At 45.3% G+C, this 14,593-nt stretch overlaps 1 protein-coding gene across 4 annotated transcripts in view; it reads right to left on the minus strand.

Annotated features, from left to right (window-relative positions):
• The window catches only part of LOC146867930 (cell division control protein 42 homolog), a 99,761-nt gene that overhangs the window by 28,249 nt on the left and 56,919 nt on the right, over positions 1–14,593 (minus strand). For all 4 annotated transcript variants that reach the window (XM_085608655.1, XM_085608658.1, XM_085608654.1 and 1 more), the window contains 2 exons: positions 5,475–5,584; positions 5,185–5,382 (listed from right to left, as the gene is read on the minus strand). In XM_085608655.1, the coding sequence (XP_085464781.1) occupies positions 5,185–5,382; positions 5,475–5,584 (308 nt within the window). The remainder of the gene's footprint in view (positions 1–5,184; positions 5,383–5,474; positions 5,585–14,593) is intronic.

Consider the following 14,593-nt stretch of genomic DNA (forward strand, 5'->3'; position numbering starts at 1 on the left):
ATGCTTTGCCTAGACTATACAGGAGTATACTCCCAAAGCGGGGGCTAACCTGTAGCTGTTTGAAAAAGTGTTTTAAGTACTGCCTGGCCTACATTAGCTGGTTTCCTCGCTAACACATCTACCCAATAGTGTTTGGTAAATGTGTGCGGTGTAGACTATGGTGCTGCCTTATAGATGTCAGTTAAGGGCATATTACCTAAGAAGGTCATAGCAGCCCCTATTTTGCGGGTAGAATGCGCTCTAGAGGGTATTGGCAATGTTATTTTTGCTATTATGTAACATGTTTGGATACATTTAACAATCCATCTTGCAATACCGGATTTAGAAATAGGATTGCATTTGTGTGGTGGAGAAAAAGCAACAAAGAGCTGCTTTGTCTTACGAAAATCTTTTGTTCTTCCTACATTATATAGTAGAGCTCTTCTAACATTAAGTGTGTGTAGCGCTCGTTCTGCTACAGAATCAGGTTGAGGAAAGAACACGGGTAACTCAACTGATTGATTGATGTGAAAAGCAGAAACCACTTTTGGAAGAAATTTGGGACTGGTTTGAACAACCACCTTGTCTTTGTGAAGTTGAAAGCAAGGCTTTTGTATAGTTAGTGCCTGGAGTTCACCAACTCTCCTTAAGGAAGTGATTGCAATAAGAAAAGCAACCTTCCATGAGAGAAATTGTAGTTGACACTTGCGCATTGGTTCAAAAGGAGGTCCCATTAGCCTTGTAAGGACTATGTTTAAGTTGCATACTGGTGCAAGTGGAGCTCTTTGTGGTATTACTCTTTTTAGTTCTTCCATAAAGGCTTTAATCACTGGTACTCTGAATAGAGATAGGTGTTGTCTGTTTTGTAAGTATGCAGCTACTGCTGCTAAATGCAATCAAATGGACGTATAAACTAATACAGATTGTTGCAAGTGTAAGAGATAACATGATGTTTTGTACTGAAGCATCAAGGGGATTGATATTGTTACAATATATAACAAAATGTTTCCACTTTGCTGCATAACATGTCCTAGTGTCCTAGCAGTAGGTCTTCTAGCCTCCTTTAGGATATTCATACGGTCTGGTGGTAATTGTAAATAACCAAACTCTATGACTTCAGAAGCCAAATCGCCAGGTTGAGTTCCTTGGGATTTGGATGCCCGATTGGGCATTTTGAGCTGTGGCAAACAGGTCTATGTGAGGAAATCCCCATTCTTGAAAGTAGGGAAGAAGAATTTGGGGATGAAGTTCCCACTCGTGGATTTGCTGTCTCTGTCTGCTGAGAAGGTCTGCAATTTGATTGTTTACTACTGAAAGGAGATCAATTTTGTGATGTATGGCCCATTTCAAATGGCTTGTGCTAAGTGTGACAGTTGGAGAGAGTGTCCCCCCCCCCCCCGTTTCCATATGTAGTACATAGCTGTCATGTTGTCTGTGCGGACTAAGACAGTTTTGCCTATAAGGGGAGTTTGAAAGGCTTGGAGCGCTAGAAACACTGCTAATAGCTCTGGGTGATTGAGTCCATAATCCTTGGATTGTGTGGCTGTAGGTGAGCGCCCCAACAAGTGAGCGATAAGTCTGCTGTTAGCAATGTTTGTGGAGCAGGGTCGAGAAAGGGCAGCCGTTTGGATACATTTTGTGGGTGGCACCACGGCAGAGAGCGATGGATGGGTGAGGCCATCCACCAACACTAGATCGGTTAACTGACCCTGCGACTGGTCCCACTGACTTGCTAAGCATTCTTGAAGGGGACGCATGTGAAGTCTTCACTGGGGAACAATTATAATGCAAGACGCTATCATGCCTAGCAGTTTCATGACGACTCTTGCTGGCAATGATTGGTTGGGCTGAAATTGTGTGAGAAGGGACTGAATACTGTGAATCCTGGCTGTACTGGGAGAGGCTAGAGCTTTGTGAGAGTCTATCATGGCTCCTAGATAAGTTTGTGTGTTGGAAGGCTGTAGATAAGACTTCAACACATTCACTGTAAACACTAGTTGGTTAAGTAAGTGAATTTTGGTTTGAGTGTGTTGGAGACACATTTGGTAAGTACTGGCTTTGATGAGCCAGTCGTCCAGGTATGGGAAGACAAGGATCTGTGGTCTTCTCAGATGTGCCGCGACTACTGCCAGAAATTTGGTAAATACCCTGGGAGCAGTGGTGACTCCAAACGGTAGTACCCTGAATTGGTAATGATGACCTGCTATGATGAATATGAGGCATTTGCGATGAGTGGGATGAATTGGAATGTGGAAATTTGCATCTTTTAAGTCTAGAGTGGACATAAAATCGCCCGGCTGTAGAAGCGGGAACACTTGTTGAAGTATTACCATGTGGAAATGCTCTGACAGTACATAGAGGTTTAGTTCTCTGAGATCTAGAATGGGTCTCAACCACCAAAGAGTCTAGTGGTAACTGTCCTTTAATAAAGACTGGATCTGAGGGAGCAGATTTATATTTATCAATACGGGGGGTGAGAATGAGAACCCGCACTGGATCTTTAAAGATGTCGTCGGCATGTCTCATCATGCCTTTAAGCATAGGTAGAGTGTGACTAGGTCTATGTGTGGTACTGAGTGTTTCAAATAGGACATCTTCCTCTAAAGATTCCTTGTGTAACTGTACCCCCATAATAGTCTGCAGATCTAGCAAGTAATTCTAGATATCCTACATTGTCGTCAGGAGGGGAAGGCTTTGAAGAGTAAAGATCTGGGTTGTTATCTGTAGGTGAATCTGTGTGATAATCCTTCCAGGGGTCTATTGGTAAAATATTGCCCCCCCCCCCCCCCAATCTCCATCATCGTCTGGTGATGGTGAGAGTTAGTTGGTGTGGTCAGTAAATGATGCAAAGGTGGAGAGGTTGGAGTAGGGGAACGTGGTAAAAGAGGAGGGGGGAAGGGTTAGTACCCACATTCTTCCTCATGGGATAAAACTTCATTTGAAGTGGACACAGATTGTTAGTATACATGCTATACTTCAATTACCATTTAAAATACTGCTAACTAACTACATTGTGGCTCCATGAACTGAGCAGCTTCCTCGTTTTAGAAGGTAGAAAGTCTTGTGTAGGTAAAAAGTGCACAGTTTTTCTGTGAATTTTAGCACTAAACTCTTAGTTACAGCTCATTAATGGGGGGCTTGATCTCTTGGCACCACTATCTCTGTACCTTTACATAGAGGTAACAATTCTTCTTTTCTTAATATAACTTGCTGAGAAAATCACATACGTTGTAAAAGTTCTCCCAATTCTACAAGTGGAAGAACACATACACCCGAGTGAAGCATGGTCTTCCCCTTCATTTTAGACTATGTATTGTGATGCCATTCACTAAAGGACAATTGGGTCTAGGAATACAGAAGCGTCAAACCAAATTTTGGAAGTCAACAAGGACCAATACTTTAAAGACCAAAAGTAAGGAATTACTTTGCTTAAAAACACGCCCTGTTAATTTAATGAAACAATTACTGACTTGGGATCCTTAAGGCACTATGTTCGTTGTCTGGCAGAACAGTGCACTTCTACACACTTAATACAAATTCAGGTTAATACCAAGAGGCTTGCACATTGTTTCCCAAAACCAGCCACACCAAGTATTGTAACTAATGTAAGAAGGAAAGGTTCTAAGCAACTTAACAATTAAAACTGAAACAAGCAATTCTGCAACAGAAAACAGACCATTCCTATGCATCGAGGAAAGGTACATCTTTCAAGTCTGTAGACTTTGGTTGCCATCAAATAGCTTTTGTCAATCGATGAAATCTGCTATGAAGTAAACACTGAAAGTTTGCTTTCCTCAATTTACAAAAGCAGCACAAACTATATATTAAATCCTCTAAATGTTTAGAGGCAGATGGTAGTTATGGATAGTTAAAGGTACCACCTTTTTGTAGCACAGGCGCTGCAGTATTTAGGCAAGTATGCTGAAGTAGAAAATTTCCATAATCTAAGGTTGACTTAATACATGCATGTGGATTTTTCTTATGGGGGAGGGGGGGGGGGGTTTTAAGTAGAAGTGAACTGGAAGAGATATTTATGTATGGAATGATATCTCGATTCCATATATCCTTTTGAGCCAGAGAGATTGAGGCTCTGCAGTTTCTGCCTCACTGTTAAGAATGGATATATGATAGAGACCCTAAAGAAAGAAAAAGCACAGTTTGTAAGATGAATGAGTCTTTAAATACTATAACTATAAAATACCCATATATACACACACACACACACACACACACACACACAGAGTGCAGAGTTAAAACTCACAACCTCTCTATGTAGAGTGACTGCAACCACATTAATCACAGTCAAATAAATGCAACCACACTTGTGGCAGCACTTAGACTAAAGACAGTCTACCTCATCACTGAAAAAGTCTGGGGCACAACCATCATATGTACAATCTATTTGATCGAAACAAGTCCAGAACGCAATCCTACTGACCTCCAAAATATCTAATATCTCTCGGTTGGTTTGTTTCATGAGCCTAAATAGAAAAGCCAAGCAATACTGAGGCAGAGTAGCTGGTAAATATAAAACGGTCGAATTGCAAGAATTTGGGCCTTGGTTTTACACTACCAAGTGATATGCATGATCAATTTCCTAAGTTAATTTTGTAATAAATCTTCCGCACAATCCTAGAGTTTTTTTCATGAATCACATAAAAAGCCGTGCCAAGGAAAGTCACAGTACAGCTCAAACAGTACAAGAGGACTCAAATGCTAGAGATAGAGTAAAAATCCAAGAACTCTTACAAATGAATTGTTGATGACCCAAATGCAATTTAACAAACAGGAAACAAAAATATACAGATTGGTAGCTGGTAAACTTTATAGGTGGACACCAAAGAGTTCCACAAACATGAATGGGTAAAAAAAAGGGGTCTGCAGAAATCTACATTATAGGATAGGCAGAGCACAGAGTGGTTAGCATCCTATGCCAGTGACCATCCTTTCACACTCTACCACTGAATACATTTTAAGTTGAGCCAATACATCTCCATATTTTTTGTTCACAGAATGCTAGAATTCAAAGTAAAAGAAATAGTCAATGCAGATGAAAGATCTACTTTCCACCAAAACTATTAACGGCCTGTCCAATTATATACCGAGATATGCTCCACAGCTGCTTAAGATATGAAAGAAACCGAATAAATAATTAAAAAAAAGAAATGTAAATACTCAAGGCACTGCGCCCATAGAAACACTCACCTGCGTAAGTGCAGAGCACTCAACATACTTCACTGCCTTCAAGTCCCGAGCAAGCTTCTCAGCAGTCTCGGGAGTGATAGGTTTCTGTTTATTTTTGGCAAGTTTCTCACATGTTGAAGGGTCATCTCGTAGATCAATCTGGGTTCCAACAAGCAGGAATGGAGTCTTTGGACAATGATGGGTAATTTCTGGCACCCACTAAAAGTCATAGATTGAAAACAACTAGTCAATTATAAGGACATATTCACGCAATGGCAGTGCTTTAAGTGCATATGAAGTATAATATTTACCTTCTCTTTGACATTTTCGAAAGAAGATGGCGAGACCACAGAGAAACAGACTAAAAACACATCAGTCTGTGGGTAGCTTAAAGGTCTTAATCTGTCATAATCTTCTTGCCCTAAAAAAACAATTGCATAACTGAATTAGGACAGTGTTATATTTAATCCTGACAATTTCTTAATGTTACCCTATGACTATATTCAGAGAGTGAACAAATATGTGCAACAACGTGAAGATAAATAGCTTCAGATAAAAGAACTTTCAACTCAAAGGTTGATAGGGAGACTAAATTGTGAAGCTCCAATACCCAAAACAAACTCCACATATAACACCCTGCCTTATTTTAAAATATACTCAATCCTTAAATCTTTGACATACAAATTCAAAATGTGAAGCTGATGGCCATTTGTATGCTGGTGATTCGACAGAGGCAAAAATATTTCACAAAACCGCCAAACAAAGATTTGACTATCAGTATATACCAAATGCTCAGTTTTAGTGAGTGACGCTGTCTTCAATGGCACATAAAGTTGATTGAGGACACTTGAAAAGAAACACAAACACAACTGAACATTGTAGAAATATAAGCATCCATGACAACACTAGATTTGAAGCTTGAACATCCAAATATTTTGATTAAGCTATAGAAACGCTACATACTGCTCAGATTGTTGTGTGAACTGCCTAAATGCACCTCTTCTCTGTAATGAAATTAGTTGTATGGAAATTTTTCAGAAAACTTTAATTGGAAATATCAGATCCAGAAGAAAGGATACTTTCCAATACAAAGAAAGTATGCATATTTATATTCGTGGGCTCTTAGGGTAGTTATACAAACTATGTTTTTCTTGGCACATTCAATGTGCAACCCCATATCAATAGCTCATTGCAGTCTGAATGCTTCCAAAACATGTCATTCAGAAAACAAAAAATGAGGCTGATCCTATTTTTATTGGCGCGGTGTGCTGAGTCAATGAACGGAAGGTGAGCAATAGGCTAGCTGGCAGCAGAGATGTTAAGTTCCTCTGTCGGTCAGTGCCCTGAAAAGGTACAGGGCACTCCTTCTGTGCCTATGCCCATAACACTGCCAATTGTTTTGTGGGTCCTGCTGCCCTTGGACTCTTAGATTGCAGCTTCACATAGCGCGAGCTAGACACTACTGAAGGTGTTTACATGAGCACCAGTTAAATTGCACAGGGTAACTTTTTCCCCCACGCACTGGTGATGTTATTTGCCCAGAATCACAGGATGCTGCACCGACCCCAGGATTTAAACCTAGTTCCCCAGCTCCAACGCCATCTTCATCTGCTCCTCTACAACCTCAGATGCAAGGATCAGAGAACCTCCTACTCCAAGGCGTGGTGCTGCTGGACTCAGTCAGGTTACAGACTGACTTCCAGGTCTCCAGCAGTGGCAGAACAAAGACCAGACAGTGTTTTTATGATAAGTATATGTTCCGACTGCTGCAAAAATACAGCAAATTTTGTGATTTGGGAACGCAAATTTTGCTTTTTGACCCAAACTGGCCAATTCAGACCGCAAAATCCTAGGGGTGGGGGGGGGGGGGGGGTTGGTTTTTTAGCGGTTTTTATCTTGCTTTCATACTGCTCCAAGCTCAAAACTAGGAGTGCTCTTCGGAGGAGGATGATTACTCCTGCCACCAACAGTGCTGTCGGCTTTTACTAGGCATTTTTTCCTTTCATTCAGTCACAAAGGTGGACCACAAGCTTCGGGATTCACACTTTGTTGGGACTGCTGCTCTGAGTCATTGTGGCAAAATTAAGTGGAAGATTGGAGCAGCAAAGCTCTGCGTCTGCTACTAGGTTGTGATCGCAACATTCTTTCTATATTGACTTGCGTGGGACCACAAAAGCGGGGTCATGGCTCCGAGTTCTGTACACGGAGCGATGAGACCGGCTTGGGGCATTTGCAACACAAGCCTAAAACTGCTCAGGGGCCCCCAGCGCGAAATATTCTTGGGTTTGGCAAATTAGCCGGTTAAATTCCCAGTTGAGACCCTTGTGTACTATTATCAGGGGTTGGCACAACAAACCTATTGATCATACTCGATGAGGTGCATTCACACGGTCCATAATATTGATATCTGTAACACACTATTGTGTATATGTCGAAGATGTGTACTAAGTGACATTTAATATTAACTGTTAAGATGGAAATCCACTAAGGATGAGCTGGTATTGACGGGAGAAGCAGTGAACCCTCCTAAATTCCCCTTCACCCCATCCCTTCCTTCCTTTTCCCATCCCTCCCCTCAATCTTTTATTCCTAATCTCCTTGAGCTAATTGTACAGAGTTAATTATATTCTACTTGTTTGATGTCATTGCCATACAATATCATGGTTTTTATGTCCACGCGCTGCCTGCCTGTATTTGAGGTATCTGATCTCCCTCCTCCCTCTCTTTCCTCGTGATGACGATATATGATAAACTGCGCCATGCTGTATCTGCTAATAGCTCTGATATCTTTTGGGGCGCTTTCCCCCCGCCGACATACTGCGACATTTAGTGGAATGGAACCGAACAGAATCAGGGATACATTGGCTGTTTCAAGACAGAGCTGTGGCAGGAACATCACTAATGAAAATTCCCTTTTTAAAGAAAGCCCATAGACCTCGGAGCCTTTATGTCTCAGACATCACGCGGACAACAATGTCGATATGGGACCAGACTAACACTAAACACAATCTTACTACCTTCCCGGCACCACTAAACCCATTGCTAGATAATCCAGACTTTGGGCCAGGTATGGGGGAGACCAGCTTTATGGCGTGGAGCCAATCCCAGTGTTGTTCTATAGGCCACTTTTTTATGTTGAAGTGGCACGCTCATTTCCGCAGATCAAGGCTTACATTGGCATTCCAGAAACAGAGCGCCTTTGGTACCTACAACTCAGGCACTGGATACTGCAACCACATAATAGAATCGCAGCCAGTCAACACCTCACGGTCTATGAAAAATGGCTTTTGTCAAAATCCTCAAAGGAATAGTCTTGGATTTAAACAAAATGCTGAATAAGTGCAACACACATGCACATAATGCGGGTAGGGGTAGATGGTAAAGAGACTTAGGGAGACCCCTTAGCAACAAAGAGTGGGAAGGTGTGGGTTATAGAGCTCACCACACGGCCAGTAACATAGCCCTGACAGAAACTCACAAAAGTGATTACCTATTGGTACTATACTCCAGAGAGAGTACACAAGATTAACCCATCCCCTAGCTCAGACTGCTCGAGAGGCTGCAGTGAGATAGGCACATTAATACACCTGCTGTGGGACTGCCCCCTGATCAGCAACTACTGGGTCCAAGTTCTGGACGACATCGACAAACATCTAGAGACTCAACTACTCGGATTTCTAGCTCACATTCTGTTGGGGGTACCAGACCAACTGACGTACCCACTGAAATCCAGGAGGAGCCTGACTGATGGGGTTAGTGCAGGGAACTGCTATAAAGAACATCTTGCGCATTGGGGAACCCAGCTAACACACACACACACACACATGGCTGTCCCGTTTATGGCACATTCTGGGGATGGAAAAAATAATCCTCATGCTTGCTGGGAAGGGGGCTGATTTCCGAGAAGCTTGGCTCCCATTTTTGTCCCTGCTAGCACAGGAGTTTCGCGAGCTTACATGTCCAAGATTCTTACGCCTATTACAGTTGCCAGAGGATGCAGTACCTCCTGCCCCGGAACAACATGGGGGTATGGAAATTTAAGATGTTCAGAGCCTAATGCAGGGTTGAAAGGAGGATGGATGGGACAGGGTGGGGGTTTACGTTCTTTTACTCTATATACATGGCTTGCTTAACTGTATACTTAGGCTTTGTATAGCCTGCAAGTACATTTTACTGCCAGCTGGCAGCCGTTTGAGCTCTCGTTACCTTCTGTTTGTTGTGGGAAGAAATAATAATAAAACAGATTTGAACCATAGAATATTATGCACTAAAAAGTTCAGAGTCTGTTACGCATAAAGCGATTTGTGAGACAGTCACCCCATAGGTTTTTACAGTAATGTCTTTCTGATACAGAAATAAGGGGTGGAGCAAGATTGATGCTAAACTTAAGAGTTTAAAGCCTGGATACTATAAAGGCATTTCACGATGGAAGGGTTTCATTTTCAGCAACATTTACTCCCAACAGGGAAATTGGACGGTCTGGCTAGACATTAAAGAAGTTTATTTGGCTATACCAATTTTTGCACCTGACTGGAGGTTCCTCCAGTTTCAGATGAAAAGAAAAAAACTCAGTGGTTCGAGTACTAAGTCTTTCCATTCCGTCTATCACCCATCAGCTCCTTGGCGTTTCACCAAGGTGATGAAGCCAGTCGCTGAAACCCTTAGGGTCAGAGATGTACACCTCATAATTTACTTGGATAACAATTATCTTGGTGCAAGATCAAGCCACAGTGAAGTTACATCTCTCCTTGGCGATCCAGTTGCTGCTTGAGTTGGGTTTTATAATCAATGTCCTAAAGTCAGTGTTGACCCTGTAGAACCCTTACGTTTATGGGTAGATTCAGTTCAAGCTCAGTTACAACCTCCCTCTCCAAAAATACGGAATGTCAAGAAAATAAATGGAGATTAGCCTTGTGAAGATGGACTGTATCATTGAGACTGTTGGCCAGGATTGTGGGTCATTTATCCTTTTCAATTCAAGAGATTTACGCTCCACGATTCAAGCAATATTTCTAGGCCTGCTTTATTATCTGGCACAGCAGCATCTAATACACACATCTGCAGAGGTGCCTTTCATATGCGACTCAGGTGGAGTCCAGATTCCGCCGGAGAGCAGGGTCCTCTGAGCTCCACCTCTCCCAGACTGTCGGCCCATCCCAGGAGTGATGCATCTGTCAATACTGTGAGATCTGGTTGAGGAAGGGAGAGAGTTCTGTTTCTGACCCCAATTACGGTTCGTTAGCCATCACTGCAGGTCTTTTGCAGTTCCCTCCAAGATCTGGACCATGTCAGAGAGATTCCCATGTTGCTGCACCCACTGGAATTTGAGGTCCCGCTGCAGAGGCTGAATACACCATCTAGCATGTGTCACATGCAGGAGGCCATGATGCCCAGCAGCCTCAGAGTCATTCCCACTGAAATCCAAGATACGGGCTGAAACATCGGTAACAAAGCCTCCATATCCCGGAATTGCCGCTTGGGAGGATAAGCCTGAAACAGCACTGTATCTGAAACCGCTCCAATGAAAGGGAGAGTCTGATAGGGAGTCATGTGCGAATTTGGCACGTTGATAGTGAAACCCAGCGAATGCAGGAGGTCCTCCGTAGTCTGGAGGTGGGAGGAAACAGCCTGTGGTGAGCCACCTTCAGCAGACAGTCGTTGAGATAGGGGGAAGACTGGCAACCCTGATCTGCGCAGATGATTTGCAACCACCACCATCACATTGAACACCCGCTGGTAAGGCCAAAAGGAAGCAGGATGCATTCAAAACCTGAGCCAATGTGAGCTTTATGAACTTCTCTTATGGGAACAGCCCAGTCCGAACTGCCAAGCCCGTTCTTCCCTAGACCAGAAACAAGCATCCTGGGACCGGTTTCGGGGTAACAGCCCTCATCAGCCAAGCTAGCTTGAAGCCAGTGGCAAAGTGAGTAAGGGACCCATGTCTGGGCATACCCTGCCAACTTAAGGCGAACAAAGCAAAGGCAAGGAGACCTGGCTTGGCAGTACGGGCTGGACAGACTATTCCCATGAGAAATAGGGTCAAGACTGATTTGCATATTGGGTCATTAGCAGCCGGTAAAGCGCCGGGACCGGACGGCCTCCCGGCGCAGTTTTACAAGGAATACGCAGACCTCCTGGCCCCTCGGCTGTTGGCAGTATATGCAGAGGTGGGCGAGTCAGGTATACTCCCAGACTCCATGAGGGAGGCTGTCTTCATTACCCTCCTGAAACCGGACAAGGATGCCCAGCAATGCGACTCCTACAGGCCGTTATTAATCAACACTGACGCTAAGATCTTTGCGAAAATGCGCGCAACTCGGCTACAGCCGGTGTTGCCCCCGATGATCCGCCCGGATCAGTCGGGCTTTATACCGGGCCGATCGACGTCCCACAACCTCCGCACCCTCTTCGGTGTACTGCACTAATTGGCCCCACATGTTAAGGCTGCGGCGGTGCTGCTGGACGCCACCAAAGCGTTCGACTCCCTGGAGTGGGGGTTCCTGTTTCCTCTGCTGCAGCGCATGGGGGTGAGTGAGGCCTTTATCAGATACATTAGACGGCTTTATACCGACATTACTGCAAGGGTAAGGGTAAAAGGGCTAGTGTCTGCGCCATTTGCCATTCGGAGAGGCACGAGACAGGGTTGCCCCCTGTCGCCTCTGCTTTTTGCCATCGCCACAGAACCTCTGGCTGCCCGCATTCGACAACATCATGCGGCCAGGGGCATTGGCTTCTCGTCAAGGGCGCTAACCATATCGTTATATGCAGATGATGTTACGCTGTATGTCTCTGATCCTCAGGTTAACCTCTCCCCTCTGACACGAGAACTGCTGGAATATGGACGGTTGTCGGGGGTAAATATAAATTGGGAGAAGTCAGTCATTCTGCCCCTGACTACCGGGACTCCCCGCTTTACCCCGGACTGCCCGCTGAAATGGGCAACTGGGCCGGTACGATACCTGGGGATTTGGATAAGCACAGACATGCAGCAGATATGGGCAGAAAATTATGGGCGTGTGACGGGTTGGATTGAAGAGAGGGTTGGCCGTTGGAAGCATTTGCCCCTTTCGCTGGCTGGCAGGATTGCTGTGGCTAAAATGGTGATCCTGCCTAAACTCCTCTATTTATTCGTGAATATCCCGCTGCCCCTGACTACACATTTCTTGCGAAGGCTGCGCTCACTGATGGTGGAGCTGGCCTGGGGGGGGTAAACAGCCGCGGGTGTCCTGGGAGACCCTCACTCTCCCACAAAGACAGGGAGGCCTGGCTGCACCAGACTTCTCATTATATGCCTACTGTGCCCAGGCGCAGTTCCTGCACTACTGGGCGCACCCCACACCGTTTCAACCGCATGTGGCGATCGAGACTGATAGGGCGGCTCCGCTGCCGCTGACTGTTGCACTCTACACGCCACACGTCCGGAGGAGCACGGAAATCGACCCGGTGCACGCACTCAGGTGGGCCTGGAATGGGCTGAGACGTAGGGCCGGATTAGATCTTCTTTATACCCGCTCTGTGGCCCTGCACGGGAACCCGATGTGGCCGCCGCTGCGGACTATGCGGACCGGGGAGCGGGCCGCGGAGCTGGGCCTCAACACTGGGGGCGATCTGTTTCCAGGTGACACCTTCCTTCCGCCGGAGCAGATGTGTGGATCGGAGGCTCCGACGCTACTGGACACGCTTCTTTATTACCAGCTCCGCCACTCAAGCAGGAGGCTGTTCCCCACGTTCCCGGCGCCACCGCCGGATCTGCTTGCTTTGGAAAATGTGTTATCTGTGGAATCTGGCCGCAAGCTGGTCTCCCGATTGTATGTGCGAATGCAGACTAACCACCCCGTGATGCTTCCGGCGGCGCGGGGCCTGTGGGCGGCGGAATTGGACGCGGACATTTCTGATATACACTGGGATTTGTGCTGTAAGCTACTTGAGATTCTGTCCCCCAACTACAGGCTACGCCTGATACACTTCAAATACATACACATGACTTATCGCACACCGAGCCGGCTGCACCGCATGGGTTTAAGGGACACCGATGAATGCTGGCGCTGTCATGCCCCGAGGGCCACCTTTGTACACATGGCGTGGGGCTGTCCTGCAGTGGCGCTGTTCTGGACAAGGGTAGTGGAGATAATATGTGCTATCACAGACCTACTGATCCCATGCACAACCCAGGTTGCGCTGCTGGGGATTTTACACATGGTTGAGCCCAAACACCGTAAGCTGCCAGCGATGCTATTATTACTGGCCAAACGACAAGTTGCTATGCATTGGGGAGTTGCTACGTCACCTAACATTAAGGTATGGGTTAAAAGCGTTGTCTATTGCCAGACCCAGTTGGCCCTGTACTGGGAGCTTATGCCGATGCGATCAAGGCCTAGGGATATATGGGGACCCTTCATACACTGGCTGGAGCTCACTCCGCTACAAACGCTGTAGCTCGATGTTATCCCCTAGTACGGGAGGGTGAGGTCAGTACTTGCTGCTGCCAGTGTGGCGTGTTGGCGGCTGTCGGGGTGGGGAGACACGGGTGGGAGGAGGTGACTGATGGTCGGTTGGGTACAGCGGAGAATGACATGTAACACTGAGTTGATGTCCTTGACATTCCGTACTTTGTGCCTTGTTGGTTGGGAGACGTGTCGTCATTGCTTGAAATATGTACGCAGCAGTGTGGAGCATTGTTGTAAGTTTGTTACTGAAAATGCCAATAAAAAGAATTTAAAAAAAAAAAAGACTGATTTGCATATGGCTGTGTCTGAACTGGGGTGGCGAAGTGAGCTACAGAACAATGATGGATTAAACCCTGATCTTTGACCTGGGGTGAGTGTCTGAAATGTTTCAGTGCTTCGTCCACCATCTCCTTGTGTTTGCTTCACAATTTATATCAGACTTTCGGGTACAGCATGAGGTCTGATAGGTGCCCTTCCTTCTGTCTGTATTATACATCTTGGTTATTCATGGGTACCTGCTTCCCGACCAGGTAGGTCCTGAAACTTCCAAATATATCACGGGGTCAGCATCTGATCAGTTGCAGCTTAGTATATACCTCTGCTGTTTCACTGCTATACGAAGCGTTTGTCAGCCAGGTAGAGGCATTAGGTGGTGAGCCTTTCTTCCAAGTTTAACACCAGGAGAACTGAGCCTCTCACACAGCCTGGGGCTTGAGCAGACTGAATGCAAAAGATTTGTGGGGTTAGTTGTTCAGCACAAAATCACATTTCAACTTTTTTTTCCCCAACTTTGAGACCAGCTTCATTCTCTTGGGCAGCAAACATGATTTGCAATAAATGAAGTGGATTTAGAGCTTGCATCACCTAAGTACAAAACTTGGGGCAAACGAGCATTCTAAATTCTCGAATCAGTATGAAAAGTCTTGTAAGTAGAAGACACAGCCAGGGACACGAATGTGAAAAGCACAGCATCAAGCTTAGTT

The sequence above is a fragment of the Triturus cristatus genome, chromosome 1_2 (genome assembly GCF_964204655.1).
Source record: "Triturus cristatus chromosome 1_2, aTriCri1.1, whole genome shotgun sequence".
Lineage (NCBI taxonomy): Eukaryota > Metazoa > Chordata > Amphibia > Caudata > Salamandridae > Triturus > Triturus cristatus.